General features: G+C 44.2%; 1 protein-coding gene across 4 annotated transcripts; it reads left to right on the forward strand.

Annotated features, from left to right (window-relative positions):
- The first annotated feature begins 1,039 nt into the window (after positions 1-1,039).
- Positions 1,040-16,752, forward strand: LOC140398567 (male-specific lethal 1 homolog). 4 transcript variants are annotated; one of them, XM_072487368.1, is made up of 9 exons: positions 1,667-1,785; positions 3,702-3,855; positions 4,647-4,870; positions 6,811-7,190; positions 8,972-9,036; positions 12,135-12,202; positions 13,867-13,991; positions 14,231-14,303; positions 15,445-16,752. In XM_072487368.1, the coding sequence occupies exons 2-9, from the start codon at positions 3,709-3,711 to the stop codon at positions 15,533-15,535; spliced, it is 1,173 nt and encodes a 390-aa protein (XP_072343469.1). In that variant the 5' UTR covers positions 1,667-1,785; positions 3,702-3,708; the 3' UTR covers positions 15,536-16,752. The 4 variants fall into 4 exon arrangements, with proteins under 4 accessions (XP_072343466.1, XP_072343469.1, XP_072343467.1 ...); XM_072487366.1 differs by lacking the exon at positions 1,667-1,785 and adding an exon at positions 1,859-2,275; XM_072487365.1 differs by lacking the exon at positions 3,702-3,855 and having other exon boundaries at positions 1,040-1,785.
- Positions 16,753-20,189: the final 3,437 nt, after the last annotated feature.

The raw sequence follows: 20,189 nt of genomic DNA on the forward strand, positions 1-20,189 counted from the left end.
GGCATGGGGGGGGGGGGGGGGGGGGGGGCAGGGTCCCGTATTTGGCACCCGGCTTGGGGAGAGGGGGCTCCGCACTCTGCAGGTTTGGCAGGATGGAAGAAGTTCTCACAATGCCCACTGGGTGGAAAGGGTCCCACAATCTGCATTCGGGACAAGCAGTGGATCGCCCACCCTCCTCATCGGGGGACAGGCAGTGGATCCCTCGTCCTCTCTCTGGGAGGACAGGCAGCAGGACCCTGACCCCCCTCTCTTTCTGGGGTGGGGGGGGGGGGGGAAAGAGAAATGGTCCCTTGCCCTCTAGATCTCTCTGGTGAGGGAGGGGCAATCAGCAGGTCCCTCACCCCCTCTCTCTCGGGGGGGGGGGGGGGGGGGGGGCTGGGGGAAAGACAGGCAGCGAGTCTCTCGCCCTCTCTCTCTGGGGGCAAACAGTGGGACCCTCACCCTCTCTCTGGGGGAGACAGTCAGTATGCCCCACGCCCCCTCTCTCCCTGGGGGAAAACAAGCAGTGTGTCCCTCGCCCTCTTTTTCTGAGGGGGGGGGTCAGGCAGTATGTCCCTCATCCCCTCTCTCTGAAGGGGGGGGGGAAGGACAGACAGTGCACCCCTCTCTCTCTGGGGGAAGACGGGCAGTATGTCCCTTGCCTCCACGCTCTGGGGGAAGGCAAGCAGTGGGTCCCTCGCCCTCTTTTCCTGAGGGGGGCAGGCAGTATGCCCCTCATCCCCTCTCTCTGGGGGGGGGGGGGTACAGGCAATGCTCCTCACCCCCTCTCTGGAGGGGCGGGTACAGGCAGTGTGTCCCTCGCCCTGGGGGGGGGGGGGGGGGGGGGAACGGACAGTGTCCCTCACCCCCTCTCTCTCAGGGGGGGGGGGGGGGTGATGGGCGTGAGCTCTCATTTCCTCCCACGTGGCCGTGCGTGCGACGTGAGGGTGCGTGGTGAGCGGCGCATGCGCCGTGACCGGGTCCGGAACGGCCGAGGGGAAAACAAACCGAGAGGGAGGAAGGAGCGAGAGGCCGGGGTGGGGGCTGGGAGGAGCGAGCGGGCGGGCAGGCAGGCAGGCGGAGGGGGACAGGACAAGCACTGAGACATAAATGAATGATACCAATCACAATAAACAGAAAAGACACTGAATAAAATCAGCCGGCCGCAGAGCCGATAGTCAAACCCGAGCCCGCGGCTCCGAGGGGAATATCGGCCGCCGAAGGAAACGGGGACAAGCCGCCCGCCGGGCCGGGAGCCAGCCTCCGCCAGGTCCGGGCGGCAGCCAGCTCACCCCCCGGCAAGTCATGACCATGAAGCCGGGTTTGCTGAAGCAGCCGGGCGGGGTGGCGGAGGCCGAGAAGCGGGCGGCGGACTATTCGACTACCACCAAGGATCTCGATGACGGAGAAGATGAAGCGGGCGGAGAGGCGCCCGGGTACGGCGGGGATCACGCTCCTTCTAAAGGCGGCCGTGGCCGGATGAACGGCGGCGAGGCTAAAGCGGCCAAAGGGAACCGCCCTTGGGGCCGAGTGGCGGCCGTGATCCCCGGAGGAGATGGAGGCGGCCTGGGTCGAGGCGGCGGGCACGGGGAAGGCGCCGTGCCCGGCCTGGATGCTTTGCACTGGGGAAAGGTGAAGAAACAGCAGCAGTTCCAGCTGCCGCCATCGTCTCAGGGTCCGGGCCCCAGTCAGAGCGCTCGCCTCAAGCAGATCGTCCTCCTGCAGCTCGACCTGATCGAGCAGCAACAACAACAGCTCCAGCTCAAGGAGAGGGAGATCGACGAGCTGAAGGCCGAGAAAGAGACGGTGAGGAAAAATAAAATGGCGGAGGCGCATTAAAATGCCCGGTGGTAACAATGACGGGCGGTTCGGTGCTGGGGCATCGGGAAACCATCTTAGATGGTGTAAAATGGCGGCGGACGCGGGGCTTGCCGGGTGATGTAGTCTTATCTACCCCCCGCCGGCTATTGAGGCTGTTGGCGTGACGTCAGCGTGGACTACTTCTCCCAACCTGCCCCAGGGCTCCAGCGCGATGGCGAGCGACAAGTTGGATAGCCAATTCGTCGCGGGCCGATGACGTTACTAGCTCTCTCTCTCTTCCTGCCTGGCCTATAATTCAAAGTCTTTGGGGGAAAGGGAGCTCCATTTCTTTCTTCCTTTCTTTAAACCCCAGATGAAAGGACGGCTTCAGATGCTACATTTCTGCACATATGTTTCCCTATATAGATCTTAATTAGCACTGCTCATGGTGCTCTTCAGTATTTTTGCCATTTACAGAGATGCCTCATATGTACAAGTATGTTGCTTCAACTATTCTGTTTGGGAATTGAATAATACTGAATGGTTTGTGTTCCTGTCATCAATACATACGGAGTACTCCTTGGCTTCCTTGTCTGTTTTGTGATGGTGTTTATTTTGAATTATCTAATGCACCAAACTTGGCTTCATTTATATTTAAGGAATAAATATGGGCACAAGTACATTGTGATGTCAGCTGTGTAATGTATTACAATGCTAACGTGTTCACAAGCTGCAAGTGTATTTTGACAAATTACAATTCATTTGAAAAGAAATCTTACTCTTAAAAATGATGCAATATTAGTCCTTTCTCTCACATGTGTACCTTGTGCTCAAGCCATTTTTAGTTTCATTTTAGATTCTAACAGTTCTGTGCAAACAGTTCCTTAGAAATCTGCTTTTTGCACCAAAAAGTCAATAATGGATGTTCTCTATTTGGTTAGCTGTATTTTTTTCCAAAGGGTATTACATTCCAATGTTAAATTATTAATCCCAAATTCTGAGAAGGTCCGCAATTCTGCTTCTAGAAGGAAAGATGTTTTGACTAATCTAAAAGCAATTTATTAATGGGGTTGAAACTTCTGTACTAATTACTCTAATGCAGGTTCATAGCGAGAATGCTACACTCAAATTGCATTGACTATCCGCTTTTGAAGTTTGTAAGAACAGAAATTACGATGTATTGCAGAATATATTTTTGGTGCGAGAGGTTTGGAAGTAAAATAAGATGTGTCATGATCATGATTCATACGACCATGAGTATTTTTCTTACAATTGCGCATCTCGTTGGAAAAGGTTAATTTGCCTTGAGTTTCCCTTCGTTTTTCAATTAGAATAGAGATGAAATAGAAGGGGAGACCAAACAAGATTGCTGAGATAAATACCAAACTGGGCTCAAATTCAGCACAGCTTGATGGGATGAACAACACTCCCTCCGGCCCTTTGTGCCGGGGCACAATATAAATAAGACTTTCAACTGTCTCAAAAGTGCCATCAAATGTAATTTAGGCTGAGGTGTGCAATAGCACTGAATATCAAATGCATATCATCTCTGCCCTTGTTGATGAATGCAGAAACACATTTTTGAAAGCCACCAAAAAGAAAATGTGTTGGTTATATACTTTAATCTTCTGCCCAGAAAGAATATCACAAATAACAATTGTTTTACAAGGAGAAATCATTTTTGGAAAAGTCCCAGTGGGAAAATTGATCAATTACAGACTGAACCTGACTGGTGAAAAAATGTTTACCTTAATATTTGAATGGGAATGAAGGACTTAAGTTGCTTATGGAGCCGATCGTTTTCCCATAGAAAACAGTATGCTGAGTCAAACGAAATAGCTCTCAATAGATGTTTTGTAATATTTTGAATTTATTCACTTTTCTAAGCTGACCACAATAAACCTGCAGCATTATATTTACAGGTTTTATATGAGCTGGCAAAACCGGTTTCCTTCAGGGTTTAAAAATGATCAAATAAAAAGCTGTGCACTGCACTTTCAATACCTCAAGAACGCACCTAATCAGTCCCCAGCAGCAGAAATTCAGTTTATCTTGGGACTCCAATGTTTAAAAATGGTTTGTATACTTTTCAATCATGACCATGAAATAGCTAATTGCAAGTGGCGCGAGACATTACAATACTTGCAGCTGATTATAGACTGCTAGTTGTACAAAGTTGAAAAAAATCCTGTTATTCTAAAATCAGTGGGGGGGGGGGGGGGGGGGGGGGGGGGTGGATGAACAGCCATATTGTGTCTTAATCTTTATGTAAGGCTGTTTCAATCATTAAATTTATTACTTTAGTAAAGATGAAAAATGATGTTGGAGATCTGGACTAAAATGTGAAAATATACAGCAGAAAAATCAATACTTTAGATCTGACCTATGTTCAGAATTTCCAGTATTGGCTACCTGATTTCTTTAAAAAGTGTATATATGTGTTATGCCCGATTTTCCTGTCCATTTTATGCATCATGAATTCCTGTGCCAAATTTATGATGTAAACTGTCTTATGTAAATTTGTTGTGCTGTATTCACGCCTTTCAGGTGCTGGAGTGGCAGAACTATTGGTGAAGGGGATGTAAATACAGCAAAAATATGTTCGGTAGTCTCAATTATAAATGTGAATGTTGGAATTTCTACTAGAAATGTGAAAATAAGGACAAAATGCATGACTTTTAAAATGGGGGCTGAATTGCACCTTCTGCTCTGGTTGCATTATCTCCAACTCTGTATTCCTGCTTCACCTGAAGACCGTGCTTGGTTCTGAAGATCTATGTGCAATTCTATGGAGATCGCCTGGTAATGGTGAAAACTCCTGTTTTAAAATGCAAGCACTTCAGGTCTTCAATTTTTGTTCAATATAGCTTCTGGCTCGTCTTGAGCGCATGGAAAGGAGGATGCAGCTGGTGAAAAAAGAGAATGAGAAGGACAAGCACCGATTTGTACAAACTGCGGAAGGGGCGGAGGAGAAGAATGCAACGGAGGTGGAGAAAATCCAGCCCGAGCATCAACAGGTCACCCCTGAACAACCTCTTGTTCAGGCGCATGGCAATCGAATGGAAACACACTCTGGGAAAGGTTACAAAAGGTACTTCTTGTGCAGACTCGAGAATTTTGTTTTGCTGAAATTGGCAGGGTGTGGCTTGTTGGTCGTTTGTCATTTGTAGCAATTAGCGGGTGCATTGCACCCCGTGGCACCCCCCACAAAAAAAACTTCCCAATCAATCAGATTGTGCAAATGTTGGATGATGAATTATTGGATCACATGAGTCTTGAAATAATAAAAGGCTGATCCATTATAACTGGTGGGTCAGTATTGCAAAATGCATTACTTATTGAATGAGCTATCATGGTCACCACGGCAACAGGATAATTTATGATGTAATTTTTCTAAAGATGGCCAGTTTTAGACTGAAATTAAACAGTTTATATCATAGTAACTTATCTCCATGCGTCCATTTCAGTTGAAGAATTCCTCTGCTGTTCTCTACGGTGTGAGATAGGAATTGGTTATACCTGTGATGGGAATTGAAAGGAATGCTGGGAATCTGAATAGCTGTGTAAAGATTAATCAAATGGTTCTAATTGCTTTTTCTGAATCCTAGAAGTCTGACACTTCTAATCTGAGTCCTGCTTTTCACTCAGCTGGAAGTGGTTGAGGTGCTGGCTTTAATAAATGTTTCTCTAGACTTATCACATCTCCATATTTAAGCAGGTACCGAGAAGTTGTATTTTTGCCCTTGTCACTTCGCGCACCGCTTCTTCGTCTCTCTAGTTGGCCATAATATCTGGGGAAAGGTCACAAAATCGGTTAAGATAAAAAAACCTCATCGACCCCGTTCCTTTACTTAGGTAGAATATCCCACTCAACAGCAAAGCTCAGCACCATCTCAAAATTGCTTTGTGGTAGGTGGATTAGAATTTCACCGGATACTAGAAATTCAGTGGATCTGAGGCAGTGGGGAATAAGGAATCTTATTCATAGTGCTACTGGGCCATGTAACTAATGCAGGTAATGTCATTTTTGTCAGTAGGTCCCACATTGCAATATATAAAAGCTTTGTGGATTATACAAATTTTAGCCCCTCATTATACCACTTGTAGATCAAAGTAACCATTGTTCCGATACCTTTTCCTCTCGCGCTCCATTCCCTCTTCCCTGTCACATAATTGAAGCCCATGGGAGTGTTCTATTTTTATGATGGCCAGGCCGAGGTCAAAGATCATTACTCTCTCTCAAATCTGTGGCACATGTTGACACTGCACTGCAATACCCTACCAGAGAGCTTACTTAAAGATATAATTGAATTTGAAGCAGTTCAGAGCAGGTTCATGTCTGGGCTGAAAGGGTTGTCTCATGGAGGAATGGTTCAACCTGTATCCACTGGAGTTTGGAAGAATGGGAGGTGATCTTATTGAAACATACAAGGTCTTGAGGGGACTTAACAGGGTGGATGCTGAAAGAATGTTTTCCCCTGAAGGAGAGATTAGAACTATTGGACACTATTTAAAAATAAAGGATTTCCCATTTAAGATGAGAATCTTTTGGAAATGAGAAGAATTTCTTTCTCTCGGAGGGTTGTTCGTCTGTGGAATTCTTTTCTTTAATAAGTTTAGAGTATCCAATTCTTTATTGTCTTCTGCAGAGACCAATGGAGGCTGGGTCATAGGATATTTTTCAGGCTGGGTTTGATAGATTCTTTGCTGACAAAGAGAGTCAAGCAGTATCGGGATAGGCTGAAAAGCCGAGGCTACAATTGGATCTGCCCTGATCTTATCAAATAGTGGAGCAAACACAAAGGGCCGAGTGGCCTACTACTCCTAATTTGTATGTAGGTATGCAAAACAATATGCAGTAATTGTGATAGCTGGCTTTTTATGCAGATAGAAGCTTTTATCGCCTCCTCAGCAATAGCTACAGAATAGGAGTCTCTGTCTGTAGCCCTGACCATGGAACTGTGTTTAGCTTCCACCTTGGCCAATAATTTCATGAAAACTAAACTACTTATGAATTTTGATTGAATTCAGGAAATCAGCACTAGGCACAACAGAAAGAAAGGCACCAGTGAAAAAGCTTGCAGCTGATTTCTCAAGAGTGCGGACAAAACTGGCAAAATCCTCTCCACTCCGACAGGCCTCGTGCAGCCCTTTGCCCGACAAAGTTTCAAAACGTGAACTGCGAAGTAAAGAAACTCCGGAGAAATCCAAATCTCAAACTGATGGAGTCTACAAACCTTCAACCACATTAAAGACTCCAGGTCTGCCCACCAGCAAAGATCAGCCAATTTCTAATGACATAGAAGAGGAGCCATACCTCTGTACCACTGAGATGTACCTGTGTCGGTGGCATCAGCGGTCACCCTCTCCTCTGCGAGAACCTTCACCCAAGAAGGAAGAAACTGTGGCAAGTTAGTATAAAGAGCATGGCAATCTAGAGGCCTTAATACCTTCAATAAGTGGCCTGGTAATTAGGGGAAAGTGCAAGTCTTTTAAGTAGGTGTTTATCACTTTTGTTGGCAAACTAGTTACAGAAGTGAAAGGTGAGAAACGGTTCAGATTTGTTTTCTGGAGTGGTTTGTCTATTTGCTCCACATATAAAAGTAGGGTATGCTGTTATGATAATGTAATTCCTCTGCATTAATGGGCTCAGCAGTAGAGAAGACCTTGAATTCTTATCAGCTTGTACCAAAACTTTGGTCTTCTATTTAAAAGATGTAGAGATTGTGAGTACCGCTCAGGTTTCACAGGTTGATCAGTTTTGGTGTTTTTATTCTCCTCTCCCAATGTCTTTTGATGGTTTGGAAACCTTTCTGATATAGTAACACGAGGACCAATTAGTTTTGGGTATTGTATCTAAATGATCAATTGCGCATATGAGAACTTCATTGCTGTTCAAAATGGGATATAGTGATTGTCAGTAGGTTGCTCAGAGAGGATGTCTGGCTGAGACAGGTCCTATCGTCCCTCTGCTTTTACACGCGTGTACCTCTAGCGAATGGGGTCACTGAGGAGCTTACAAAAGTATGCCTACCATCCTCACTCCCTAACCTACAATATTGAGGGGAAATGTTATGATTTCAGCAAGGCGAGGGCAGCACACTGGAGCAGTGGTTAGCACTGCTGCCTCACGGCGCCGAGATCCCAGGTTCGATCCCGACTCTAGGTCACTGTCCATGTGGAGTTTGCACATTCTCCCCGTGTTTGCGTGGGTTTCGCCCCCACAACCCAAAGATGTGCATGTTAGGTGGATTGGCCAGGCTAAATTGCCCCTTAATTGGAAAAAATTAATTGGGTACTCTAAATTTAAAAAAAAAATGATTTCAGCAAGGCTGGTAATTTGAGCTTATGACCTATGAGTTGCTCAGCTCCTTGCTTCAATAAAGCCACTGAGCTATTGGGTGAGCTGAAGCAGTCTTTTTTTAATTGTCCTGCCTGTGTAGGGTGCATTGGATTCATAAACCTCTGCTCCCCAGGCAGAGAATACAGGAGACAATTAGATAGATGGAGTTATTACAGTGCTGCTGTATTAAAATTGTAGAATGTATAGCATTGTTTTTGTGGGGAAGGAAGTGCTGAACTGCAAATCTCAAAGCCAGGAAGATAGGAAAGTATTTTTGCTGCCGCCTTTACTCTGCATCCAGAAATGCGGCTTGGCTCAATTCACAAGGCAGCTCAATTTTCAGGACAGTACAAGCAGGAAGCGAAGTCTGTTTCCTGCTGTCGGGAAAAGCAGAGCCCGACACATCCATACTCACACACAAATGGTGATGCTCACCCGCCTTTTATCTCCCAGAGCTCGTTTTCAATTTGAAAGCATGGCTCGAACAAAGAGGTAGAATATTCCTGCCTTGTGTTTGGTGCTTTTAAATTTTATGCCAGTGAGACAAAATGCCAAAATACTTTCTGGGGTAGGAGAGCAAGAGGTGGGTTACTGTGCCACAGGGATGTGAAAATTAGTGCACAAGAAAGCGCACCTACCAGCAGTCCTGATGTTTGTGGGCTGGGTCCCTGATTGTGAGGTTAGTGATCTGATTAAAGGTAGGAAGTATTGTGGTTTGAATAATGGGTCCCATTCTATACGTTATCAGCAGTGCTGGCTGAGGGTAAGCTTGACTGAGCCCAGTGAAGTGTTTCGAAGCAGACATTTAAACCTGATGTTTTTCTTTCCTTAAACCTTGTTTCTTTGTAGTTCCATCCTGGAAAGAACACTCGGCGGAACCCCTCGTAGGCCTGCAACCCGATGAATTAATTGAGGTATAGCACCATGTGGGAGCATCCGATGGTGTCTTTTGATTTTGTTACTTTCCAGACGGGTATTTGTGTTTTATCTCGAGCACTTTTTTCATGAGCAGATAAATAGGACCCAGCTCTGGTTAGTCATTGCACTCTGGGGTGGCGACACACTGCACCCCTACACTACTACCCCAGTTGATTGATCCATCGTGTCTGATATATCCACAGCATCCAGGCCATCTTACTGAAAATATGGCTTGTGCGGTGACCTTACAGGATGGGAAAGGAATTTTTTAAAAAAACTTTCTTGTGGATTTGGCTGGAGTTTGTGAGGCAGTGCATTCCGGTATAAAGCTGAAGGAGCGCAAAAGCTACAGTTAATAGCACTAGTTGATATTTTTCTACTTTTATATGGGTTTGAAATAAGTACATCTTTAATGTTTTCTGGCCGAAAAATGTTTGAAATTAATTGAAAGTGAGAGTTTTTGGAATAGGAACATTAATGTTGGGGAGAAACATACTGTTGAATAGTTGTATGGGCTTGTGTACTCTTAGATTTACTTCTCATTGCCTGCTACCTCCCTCTTCAACTTCTGAGTCTTGTCAGTACTTGCACCTTGCATGATGTCCACTGGTATCCCAACTCCTGGACCATACCATGTAAAGAGGTGTCAGACATTTTGCTGTGTGAAATTGGCTGTAAGACTGCTGGTTGCTTGCTGTCAGCAAGTGGAATAACGGCAGCCCACTTCCCAGGTTTGGTTTATTCTCCTCCTCCTTCGTGATTGCAATGATTGAAAAATAAAAGGTTGCTGCTCCGTTTGCCTGAGGAGATTAAATGCAGACACTCCAGCTGACCATCTTCAGCCCTAGGTTCATCAATTGCAATAGTCAGTGGCCATCTGGATGGGAAGAAGGTAGTGTCACCATTAGGAAGATATCTACCTGGCTGCCTGCCGTTAGTGCAGAGCTTTTAACTCTGTGCTGAGTTGGGTTCATGTTTTTTTGCTCTTTTCCATTCTTTGCAACATAAAATGACTGCAATTTTTCACAGGAAAATGCATGAAATTCATAGTTTGCAGTTTCCTGTACTGCATCGAAATTGTACAGATTGAAGTCACATTATGTCATGAAAATGGAGGTCTGCTTTGATGACTGAGATTACCAGCGAACAATTTCAGATCCATGCTAGCTGCTGTAATGTTGCAATGCGAACAGAATTGGTCGCTTGTCAGTAAAGGAATTCTAGTTCTACAGAAAACTAGGAGAACCTCTGGTGGCAGGAATATGCTGTTGCAACGTTACAACATGACACAAATAATATCCTTGAGGTAAAATGTCTGCTGTTGTGAGTACTACTGCAGTCCTCTTCTGGAAATCTCATTTCTTTCCAGTTAGAGAAATGCCAAAAGAAAGACATCGCTATTTTTCAGTGAAAAGCGAATAAGGTTGTTTTCAAACTTTGTTAAATGATACTGTACCTCATTGTTTCAAAAAATGTAACCCAAGCATATAGATAGTCAGTAAATGATTCAAAAGTTTGAAGAGCCCTTGAGTAGTAGATGTGGCCCTTGCTCTTTCATACATCATAGCACTGTGCTACCGTGGGCGGTACGGTAGCACAGTGGGTAGCACTATTGCTTCACATCGCCAGGGTCCCAGGTTCGATTCCCAGCTGTGTCACTGTCTGCAGACTCCGCACGTTCTCCCCGTGTCTGCGTGGGTTTCCTCCGGGTGCTCCGGTTTTCTCCCACAGTCCAAGGATGTGCAGGTTAGGTGGATTGGCCATGCTAAATTGCCCCTTAATTGGAAAAAATATATAATCGGATACTCTATAAAAAATTTTTTTTAAGATCAACTACGAAATCCATATTATTTTTTAAGAAGAGTGAAGAGAGTAGATAGCACTGGTACAGTTTTCAGATTGTACCGTGGCAGATTAAAAGTATGTTTTGGAAAGAAGCAGTGAGCATTCCTAATAATGCAGGAAGTATCAATGTCATTCATTTTGTTAGTGATAATTATAGCAGCAGATTCTGGGCCCTTGGTTTTGCTTTCATTATCAGCTCAAGCATCTCCCAGAGAGTATAGTCTCTCATGCTCACAGGTGGAACTGGAGTTTCTTAACACTCTGAACTTACTGACTTTTGACCATTATTGAAGGAATGTTAGTAATTCATATGCATCTTAGCAGGTACATTTTGAATTATTTTTCTTTTTTAAAAAAATAATTAAATTTTTTTAATTTAGAGTATCCAATTCACTTTTTCTAATTAAGGAGCAATTTAGCGTGACCAATCCATCTACCCTGCACATCTTTGGGTTGTGGGGGCGAAACCCACACAAACACAGGGAGAATGTGCAAACGCCACACGGACAGTGACCCAGAGCCGGGATCGAACCTGGGACCTCGGCGCCGTGAGGCAGCAGTGCTAACCACTGTGCCTCCGTGCTGCCCTATTTTGAATTATAACATTCTTCAAAGCAGTCAGTTCTCTTTTTTTTACTTGCTGCCACTCTTGTTTAGGATGTTTGAGATGACAATTCCAATGGTTTCCAAAGTCTGTGTACTTCTTGGTTTTAAATATCACTTTCAGTGCTATTTCCATCAACAATGACAATTGATTCTTTTTTCTCCCACTGTTCTGACCTCTCCCCTGAAATCACTGAATCCATCACTGCACACAATTGCACAGACAGCGCTTGCTTTCCTTGTCCAAAGTGGCTGCTCATTAATTTCTCGAACGTCCTGATGACTTCCAGATGGCCATCCAACTACCTATCTCATCACAGTTCTGCCCTCACCTTGTATCCCCATACGTGTATTTTCTTTAGTGGTCACTGTAGTCAGGAACTGGAACATCCAGATGAGATCATCTAATGAAGCATTAGTTCATGTTTCTAAAATTAATTTCTTGCTATGTTACCAAATTGACGTGAAATTGTCTACCCCTTTTCATGGGAGCCTTGTAATATTTTCAGAAAACGTCACATTATTGGAGAAAGCTGGCGACTGAAATATCCACAAAAGTTTGAATGCGAGGAGAAATGATTTGGATACCAGTGTGTTGTGGTTATCTTCATGAGGCTAGTTTGCTAACTTGTTTTATTTATTTTAGAATTTAGACGACTGTGTGTTTGCGAAGCGGCATGCAAAGCTTGAGCTCGATGAGAAACGAAGGAAAAGGTAATTGACTTCCCAGTGTACCTGAGAACTCTGTACTTTAAACAATGAAAAGAACATTGCCATTTATGGACCAGCTTATGTTTGTGCCAGCTATTCACTAATTGAAGAACTAATACGCAATCACCAGGCTGATACAGCTAGATTAAAGGGATTGACCTGCTAGCCAGTGAACTGGGGATTTTAGATACTCTGTCACAAACTTGGCCACATGTATTGAAACAGCACACTGGAGCATCAGGCTTGCCATTTTCCGCCATGTTCACCAGATGTTCCTTAAGCTAGTATAAAGACTATGGGATGAATTCCATGATCAAGAAAAGAGGAAAATGCCTCTTTGCTTTAAATTCTAATGTAATTACGAGGATGGCAACTTTGAAACATGCGATTTTTGTAAAACTATTTTGCTAGATTCTTTTATTTATTTATTTTAAATTTAGAGTACCCAATTCATTTTTTCCAATTAAGGGGCGATTTAGCATGGCCAAACCACCTAACCTGCACATCTTTGGCATGTGGGGGCGAAACCTACGCAAACACGGGGAGAATGTGCAAACTCCACACGGACAGTGACCCAGAGCCGGGATCGAACCTGGGACCTCGGCGCCGTGAGGCAGCAATGCTAACCACTGCGCCACCGTGCTGCCCCATTTTGCTAGGTTATTGAGAGAAAGGTAGGAGTGGGTTTTCTGTCGAGGAATTTAATCCACTCTAACAAAAATATATTTCAGGAATGGAACTTCGTCATTTTTTTGTCCCAGGTTATATCTGTCTTTGTACATCCATGCTGACCTTTACTGAGGAGATCAGGACGAACAGTCCAGTCTGGGCATCTCTGACATCAGTGCTTTGTTCTCTCAAAATTTTTTAGGTGTGCTTTAAAAGGCAGGGGTGATGCCTCTTGGGCAGATATCTTCTTATTCTACTGACATGGAACACTTTCCAATTCTGTTAGACACAGTCTGGAGGCACAGCTGAGAAGTAGTACACTTGTCCACTGGGGATAAAGGGAAGCCCTAATTCTAATGTCCTACTTATCACAGCAGCGCAGAAGGCATTTCTCGGGGAAGGTTGTTTTCACGCACTTTAAGGGACTTTGAATCCATTGTGTTTACATGTGAGCCATTTTGCCACTTGTCATATCAAAAGATATTGTTGATATTTGGGAGTATTTTTTCTGTGTTTGCTACTTGAAAGCTTTTTAAAATAATGTCCAGCCAATTTATCTGTATATCCGTTGAAAATATTATTCAACTGAAGAATTCAGCATTGCACAATGTGGTAGACACCATGGGAAAAGTGAGAGGCATTTTATGAGCATGATCCACCTATTAACGGTTGTTTGAGATTGTTTTAAACTTAGTAATTCAGCACTGCTCTTGAAGCTTGGATTTTGATGACAGCATTTTTAAAAATGAGGGAATTATCCCTGGTGCTACAGGAGGAGATAGTTTTCCAGGATTCCCCCCATCCAGGGCAGCCATTAATGTAAATGGGAGGCCTCAGCAGTACTGGCTACTGTTAATTTTTTCTGTCTAGGTGCCTGCTTCCTGGGGCTAGTGCTGTGGAATTTCCCTCTTGTGCAAGTGGGACAAACTCCACGTGGAATCTTTTCCCCTTCCGATGAGATCTGTAACTTCTGCATCATGTTTCCCTTTTTCTTTCAGGTGGGATATTCAGCGGATCAGGGAACAAAGGCTGCTACAACGTTTGCAACTGCGGATGTATAAAAAGAAAGGAATTCAGGAATCGGAACCAGAAATCCTGTCCTTTTTCCCTGAACCTGATGATGGTAGGCTTAAATATCGTGAGTTCCCAACAGTAATAGATAATAACTTCCAGGTGTTTTGGAAAGAAAAGCTTCTCAAATGGGCCGCCCACTTCCAGTTCTAGGGACTGAAGCCGTGGTAAACCACAAGCGGCCCCCCAAAAAATTTGAACTTTATTTTTAAAATGGACCTTAATTTTAAAAATGGATCTTAATATTTCAGTGTAACAATAGTAAGTCATTGTTTTCTCCTTACTCCATAGTGGAATCTCTGGTAATTACCCCATTTCTACCCGTGGTGGCTTTTGGGAGACCTCTGCCTAAGTTATCACAACAGTAAGTCTTTCATTGGCATGCAATAAAATGACCTGATCTTTGTATGTGCTGTAATGTCCATTCAGTACCCAACATTGCGATTTGGTGAATTGTTTGCACGTTGAACTTTTTAATGTGTATTTTTATGATCAAGATGAAGAATATAAAGCTCTCTCTCTACTCTCTCCCGATGCCAAAGTCCCCTACTTCAACAAAACATCCCCGACCGCACTGCAGTGAAAATGTCTCCAGCCATCGTATAGCCTCTTTGAACGAGACTGGGGAATTAGTGCTGTTTTGTGCTGTGGGTCTACATTTGCTAAAAGTTGGATTGGGTAGGCCCAAATCCATTTGCCTATGATGTTTGTTTTTGTCTAAATCAAGAATGAAAGTATAGCGAAGAACCAGGAAATGTAATGCCATTATTCTAAAAGGGAGAATAGGGTCATAATAAAATGCTTGGGAAATTTAGCTGTTCAAACAGTGAACCAGCTTGGAAAACAATATGATGGTGAATAATATAGAAAAGTTAAATCTACAATGCAAATTTAACTGACTGCCAAAACAGTGCCGTTTCAAACTATTAAAAGGCAAAACTGATGAGTCCAGGAAATTAATCTCACAGCATGATCTATTTATGGAATGGCAAGTAACGTAATGAATGCAACAAAAAAAAAACCCTTGAATCATTTAAGAAACAGTTGGATGTTGCCGTAGGATGAAAGTTCTTTCTGGATTGATAAGGAAGAAGGGCCAATGGCCTTGTACATTGACAACAGTCTTGAAAGTAATTATTTTGATAAATGTCTGGTTGCTTTCTCATAGAACTTTGTAATGTAGCTGAACATTTTTCAAAATAAAATAAAAATAAACCAACTGAATACCAATGCAGACCATTTTCAAGATTTACAAATTATGTTTTCCATTAATTCCCCCCTCATCTTGTATTCAACCATCCCCCCTGTAGCCTTGGTGGTTGGGGCTTGCATAGGTGATCTGGGGTCATCTCGAGAGATGTGTTGGCATCATGTTCTGGAAGGTACGGTAGGCAGTTTGAAATTGAGCAATGAAAGGGAGAGGAAATAATTGCACTTGAAAAGAAGAACTTGTATAATCTCAAAAGTAAAACTGCCTGAGATTTACCTGTCCTCCTCCTCTGCAGAAACTTCGAATTACCATGGTTGGATGAACGCAGTAGGTGCAGGATAGACATACAGAAGAAACAGACGCCACATCGAACATGCCGCAAATAGATGCTTTGGACAAAAATTTGACTTGTACACTGCCGAGTTGCGAACTGTACTGCAAGCCAGCACTTAGGATGCCAACCGGCAGAGAGCTCTGTGGGTTTTCAGAAGGACCACCTGCCTGATGGATCTCATTCAGTGTTTATATTGATGTTTATAATTGATCGTCGCTATATCAATAACTGAATAGTCTCGTCTCTTGCCTTTATACTTTCGCTTCTCTTACTGAAGTGAAAATCAATTATTTTTCCTGTATTTGTCTGTTGAATTCGGACAGTGAGTTTTGGTCTGTTTTAGTCCATTCTGCAAATTTGACAGTGTATAGAAAGATTTGAGATCTTGTACAGCAATCTCGCACCTTTTTTTAAAAAAAAGTTTGTGTTCCGTAAAAATGTTGCAAACAGCTCTGCTTCTCAGAATTGGTTATTTGTGTTTTTTCCAGATAATACTTGCCCGAACAAGTTGACTAAGACAACATATTAAAGAGATGATATCCCTTTTGTCAGATTACTGAACCTATAGTTCAACCTGGTAATTGCCAACATTCCTTATAACCTGGGGGGGGAGCATTGATTGATTCAACATGACAGTCCACCGTCCCTTTCTTATACACGGGTTGAGCAGAGGATGTAAATGTCTTTGCTCTCACAAGTGAGTGATATGAGACCCATATTGAGGCTCGGCCCAATGAGAGAGAACACAGAGGGCCTTTTGGCTGACAAAGGAATAATACAAACTACAGAATCTAGCTGATCCAAAGGGGAGTTTTACATTTTCAGAGTTACAGGCCCTTTTTTTTCCCCCAGTGAAATTTAATTTTACATGCTTCGGAATCCAGTTAATGTAAAATCACAACATGCACCTCAAAGTGTCAGCCCTGAGAGTGGGGAACAATAGATAGATCATAGTGGTAGATGAATGGAAGATTCCATTGGTAGTGGATTTACCTGATTGGACTGAGGATTAAAGGAGGGAATATTGTGAATTCTTATGATTCATACCACACCCAACCTGTGGTTGATGAGTCACTAGATGGTAAATTAGATTTATTTTTGCCCCAGCACTATCACCTTTCCAATTATGAACACACGGGGCCTGAAAGGAGGGGTATCGGCAAGCCTTTCAGGAAAATTTCTGTGTGGTTCAAGTTTTAAAATAAAACTCTCCAGTTTGAATGTTGTAACTTATGTTTTGGTGGATACACAAATAAACATGGCAGGTAACTTCTGTACTCGTTATTTCCTCGAGTAACCTTTTGTCATACTCGTACAGAACCATTTTGTGTTTAGAATCCAGAATATATTTTGAATTTGCCAGAAAGGCAACTCCCTTTGGTGACAGAATTCAAATGATTGGCATTTGTCACAACTCCCATGCTTTTTTTTCGTGTTGGCTTTCTTGAATGTAACAATTAGGATGATGATTTTGCATTTATATATGGTGTCTTCATATCCCAGGGCATACCAAAACATTTTGCAGACGACTTCTGAAGAGTAATGATTGTTTTGTAGGATGGGTGATTTGGTTTGCACACAGCAAAGTTTGCACCTGCGGTCTTTGCTAGATTGTTTGTTCTTAGTGGCTTTGATTGAGGGAGAATGTTGGGGAGCCTGCCTGCTCTTTGAAAAATGCATGAGTGATCTTGTCTGCAGGTGCAGACATGCTGTAACATCTTGCGAGGGAATGCATCACTTGCTGTAGTCTAGATCATTTTAAGTCCTGCAATGAGATGTGATCCCAAAACCTTCTACAATTAGCTGAGCTGCCTCTGATTAGTTTTATATGGGTGCTAGGGCAGCACGGTGGCGCAGTGGGTTAACCTTGTTGCCTCACGGCGCCAAGATGCCAGATTCGATCCCGGCTCTGGGTCACTGTTCATGTGGAGTTTGCACATTCTTCCCGTGTTTGCGTGGGTTTCGCCCCCATAACCCAAAGATGTGCAGGCTAGGTAGATTGGCCACGCTAAATTGCCCCTTAATTGGAAAAAATGAATTGGATAAGCTAAATTTATTTTTTGAAAAAGTTTTAGATGGTTCCATGAATCCTTGGAGTAGCCATTTTAGACAGCTACAGCTTGGTGCGGGGATGGATGGTGGACATAAGAACTAGGAGCAGGAGTAGGCCATCTAGCCCCTCGTGCCTGCTCCACCATTCAATGAGATCATGGCTGATCTTTTGTGGACTCAGCTCCACTTTCCGGCCCGAACACCATAACCCTTAATCCCTTTATTCTTCAAAAAAATAAAAATCATCAGATCATGGTTCTTCTGTTCTGTCTGGAACATAAGGGGCTGGGTTCTCCGCCGTGCCAGATTTCTGGTTCAGCACGCCGGCGGGATGCTCTATTTCGCCGGCTGGTCAATGGGGTTTCCCATTGTGGGGCAGCCCCACCCTGTCGGGAAACCCCCGGGCTGCTGGCAAAACGGAGCATCCCGCCGGCAGAGAATACAGCCCTAGAAATGGGAACATCTCAAACCTGCTCTGCCATTTAATAAGATCATGACTGAACTCCACTTTACTGCCCTACTCCAAAATCCCTTCGTTTCCAGCAATCTGTTGCTCTCGGTTGAGTACTCTCAATGATTGAGCATCCGTAGTCTGGCCCAGAGAATTCCAAAGATGCACAATGATCTGAAGAATTTTCTCATCTCAGTCCTAAATGTTTTTTCCTGAATCTTTTTTATAATTTAGAGTACCCAATTCTTTTTTCCAATTAAGGGGTAATTTAGCATAGCCAATCCCCCTACCCGGCACATCTTTGGGTTGTGGGGGTGAGACCCAGGTAGACACGGGGGAGAATGTGCAAACTCCATACGGACAGTGACCCGGTGCCAGGATTGAATCTGGGTCCTCGGCGCCGTGATGCAGCACTGCTAACCACTGTGCCACCGTGCCTGCCCCTGCCTTTTCCTGAGTGGAGACCCCCCCCCTCCCTGGCATCTATCCTGTTGGCCCTCTCAAAAAGATTTTCCAGATTTTAATTAGATTGCTTCTCATTTTGCAAACTCTGAACATACCGCCGTTCTACCATAGGACAACCCTCTCATCCCAGAAATCAATCCAGTGAACTAGTACTTTCCCAGGAAGGGCCAGGCCAAAGGCTATTCTTTCCCCAGGGTAGCTGAAATGAAGTTGAGTAATCCCTGGGAGGTCTGTGCTGAGATCTGCAAACTTGAGAAGAAGCCTCTGGCTTTGACATTTCCTCATCTGCACAGTTTTGAACAGCAGGAAACGCAATTAACTTTTTAAAAAATTCATCCCTAATTGCCCTTAAACAATTGAGCTCTGAGGTGGGCACTGTTTGAAAGGAAATGTTCCACTGCTGGCTCATTCCTTGGTCCTGAAAAGCAGTTGTAGGTGGACAGTTGGGATGGAGTTGAAAACACTTCAGCTGGATACCTGCTTGATATTTTGATTCTTGCTGGAATGCGGTTAATGTATCAGCACACTAACCCATCTTAAAAACTAGGTTAACTCAAAAAGAAAGGGACATACTACATTTTAATTTTAACCAGAGTTCCAAAAATAAATTCTGCAGCAGGAGCAAAATTAAAGGCGCAGTTTGTTTTGATGACCAGATCGTTTTCAAAAATACATTAGAAAGCATATTTAATGAGTTGGCAAAGGGGGAAGAAGAGGGTAGCACAGTTGCTTCACAGTTCCAGGGTCCCAGGTTCAATTCCAGACTTGGGTCACTGTCTGCGGAGTCTGCATGTTCTCCCCCTGTCTGCGTGGGTTTCCTCCGGGTGCTCCAGTTTTATCTCAGTCCAAAGATGTGCGGGTTAGGTGGATTGGCCGTGCTAAATTGCCCTTAGTGCCCAAAAAGGGTAAGTGGGGTTATGGGGATAGGGTGGAGGCGTGGACTTGTGGAGGGTGCTCTTTCCAAGGGCTGGTGCAGACTTGATGGGCTGAATGGCCTTCTTCTGCACTGCAAATTCTATGAATAGGCGGTTGGGTCTGTAAGTCTGTATCAGATATTGTAATTTTAAAAAAAAATAAGTGTACCCGATTATTATTTTTCCCACTAAGGGGCAATTTAGTGTGGCCAATCCACCTACCCTGCACATCTTTGGGTTGTGGGCGTGAGATCCACGCAGGCACGGGGAGAATGTGCAAACTCCACACGACAGTGACCCGGGGTCCTCAGTGCCGTAGGCAGCAGTGCTAACCACTGCACCGCCCTAGATATTGTAATGTTGATGGCATCACAGGGTCTTCGGCCCTTGCCTTGGCAGCCTACCACCCCCCCCCCCCACACTCCCAGCTCACCCTTACCACCAGACGCGAACACCTTTTCCTTGCAGGATAGAGGGGCAGCGTTAACGAAGGGAGCGGTTTAAGAGAGAAGCTCTCGTTTTGAATTCAGCTGTGATGTTGAGGCCAGGCGCCCACTGCATTCTGTATCACAGAAGCGCCCGCGCCTTGCAGCAGTCTGCTGTGATTACTTGGGGGAAAGTAGCGCATATGGAGCTGTCACCTCACATGCAGAGGCCACGTGTGGGCAGGGATGGCTTATCGGTGATTCCGAAATAAATGTTTGAGGAGCATGGGGGGATGGTGGTCAGCATTTACTGCTCACAAGCACTCCTTAAAAGGACCTTGTTTGCTCATGTCACATCCCGGAGTGGCGATGTTATTAAGCCATTTGTGAGGGAGGACT

This window comes from Scyliorhinus torazame, chromosome 21 (genome assembly GCF_047496885.1).
Source record: "Scyliorhinus torazame isolate Kashiwa2021f chromosome 21, sScyTor2.1, whole genome shotgun sequence".
Taxonomy (NCBI): Eukaryota; Metazoa; Chordata; class Chondrichthyes; order Carcharhiniformes; family Scyliorhinidae; genus Scyliorhinus; species Scyliorhinus torazame.

Bases quoted from the DNA above. Each gene is read 5' to 3' on its own strand.
- LOC140398567 (XM_072487365.1), top strand. From the start codon at position 1,285: ATGACCATGAAGCCGGGTTTGCTGAAGCAGCCGGGCGGGGTGGCGGAG. The intron at 1,786-4,646 runs GTGAGGAAAAAT...TGTTCAATATAG, and splicing joins TGAAGGCCGAGAAAGAGACG to CTTCTGGCTCGTCTTGAGCG. The intron at 9,037-12,134 runs GTATAGCACCAT...TATTTATTTTAG, and splicing joins AACCCGATGAATTAATTGAG to AATTTAGACGACTGTGTGTT.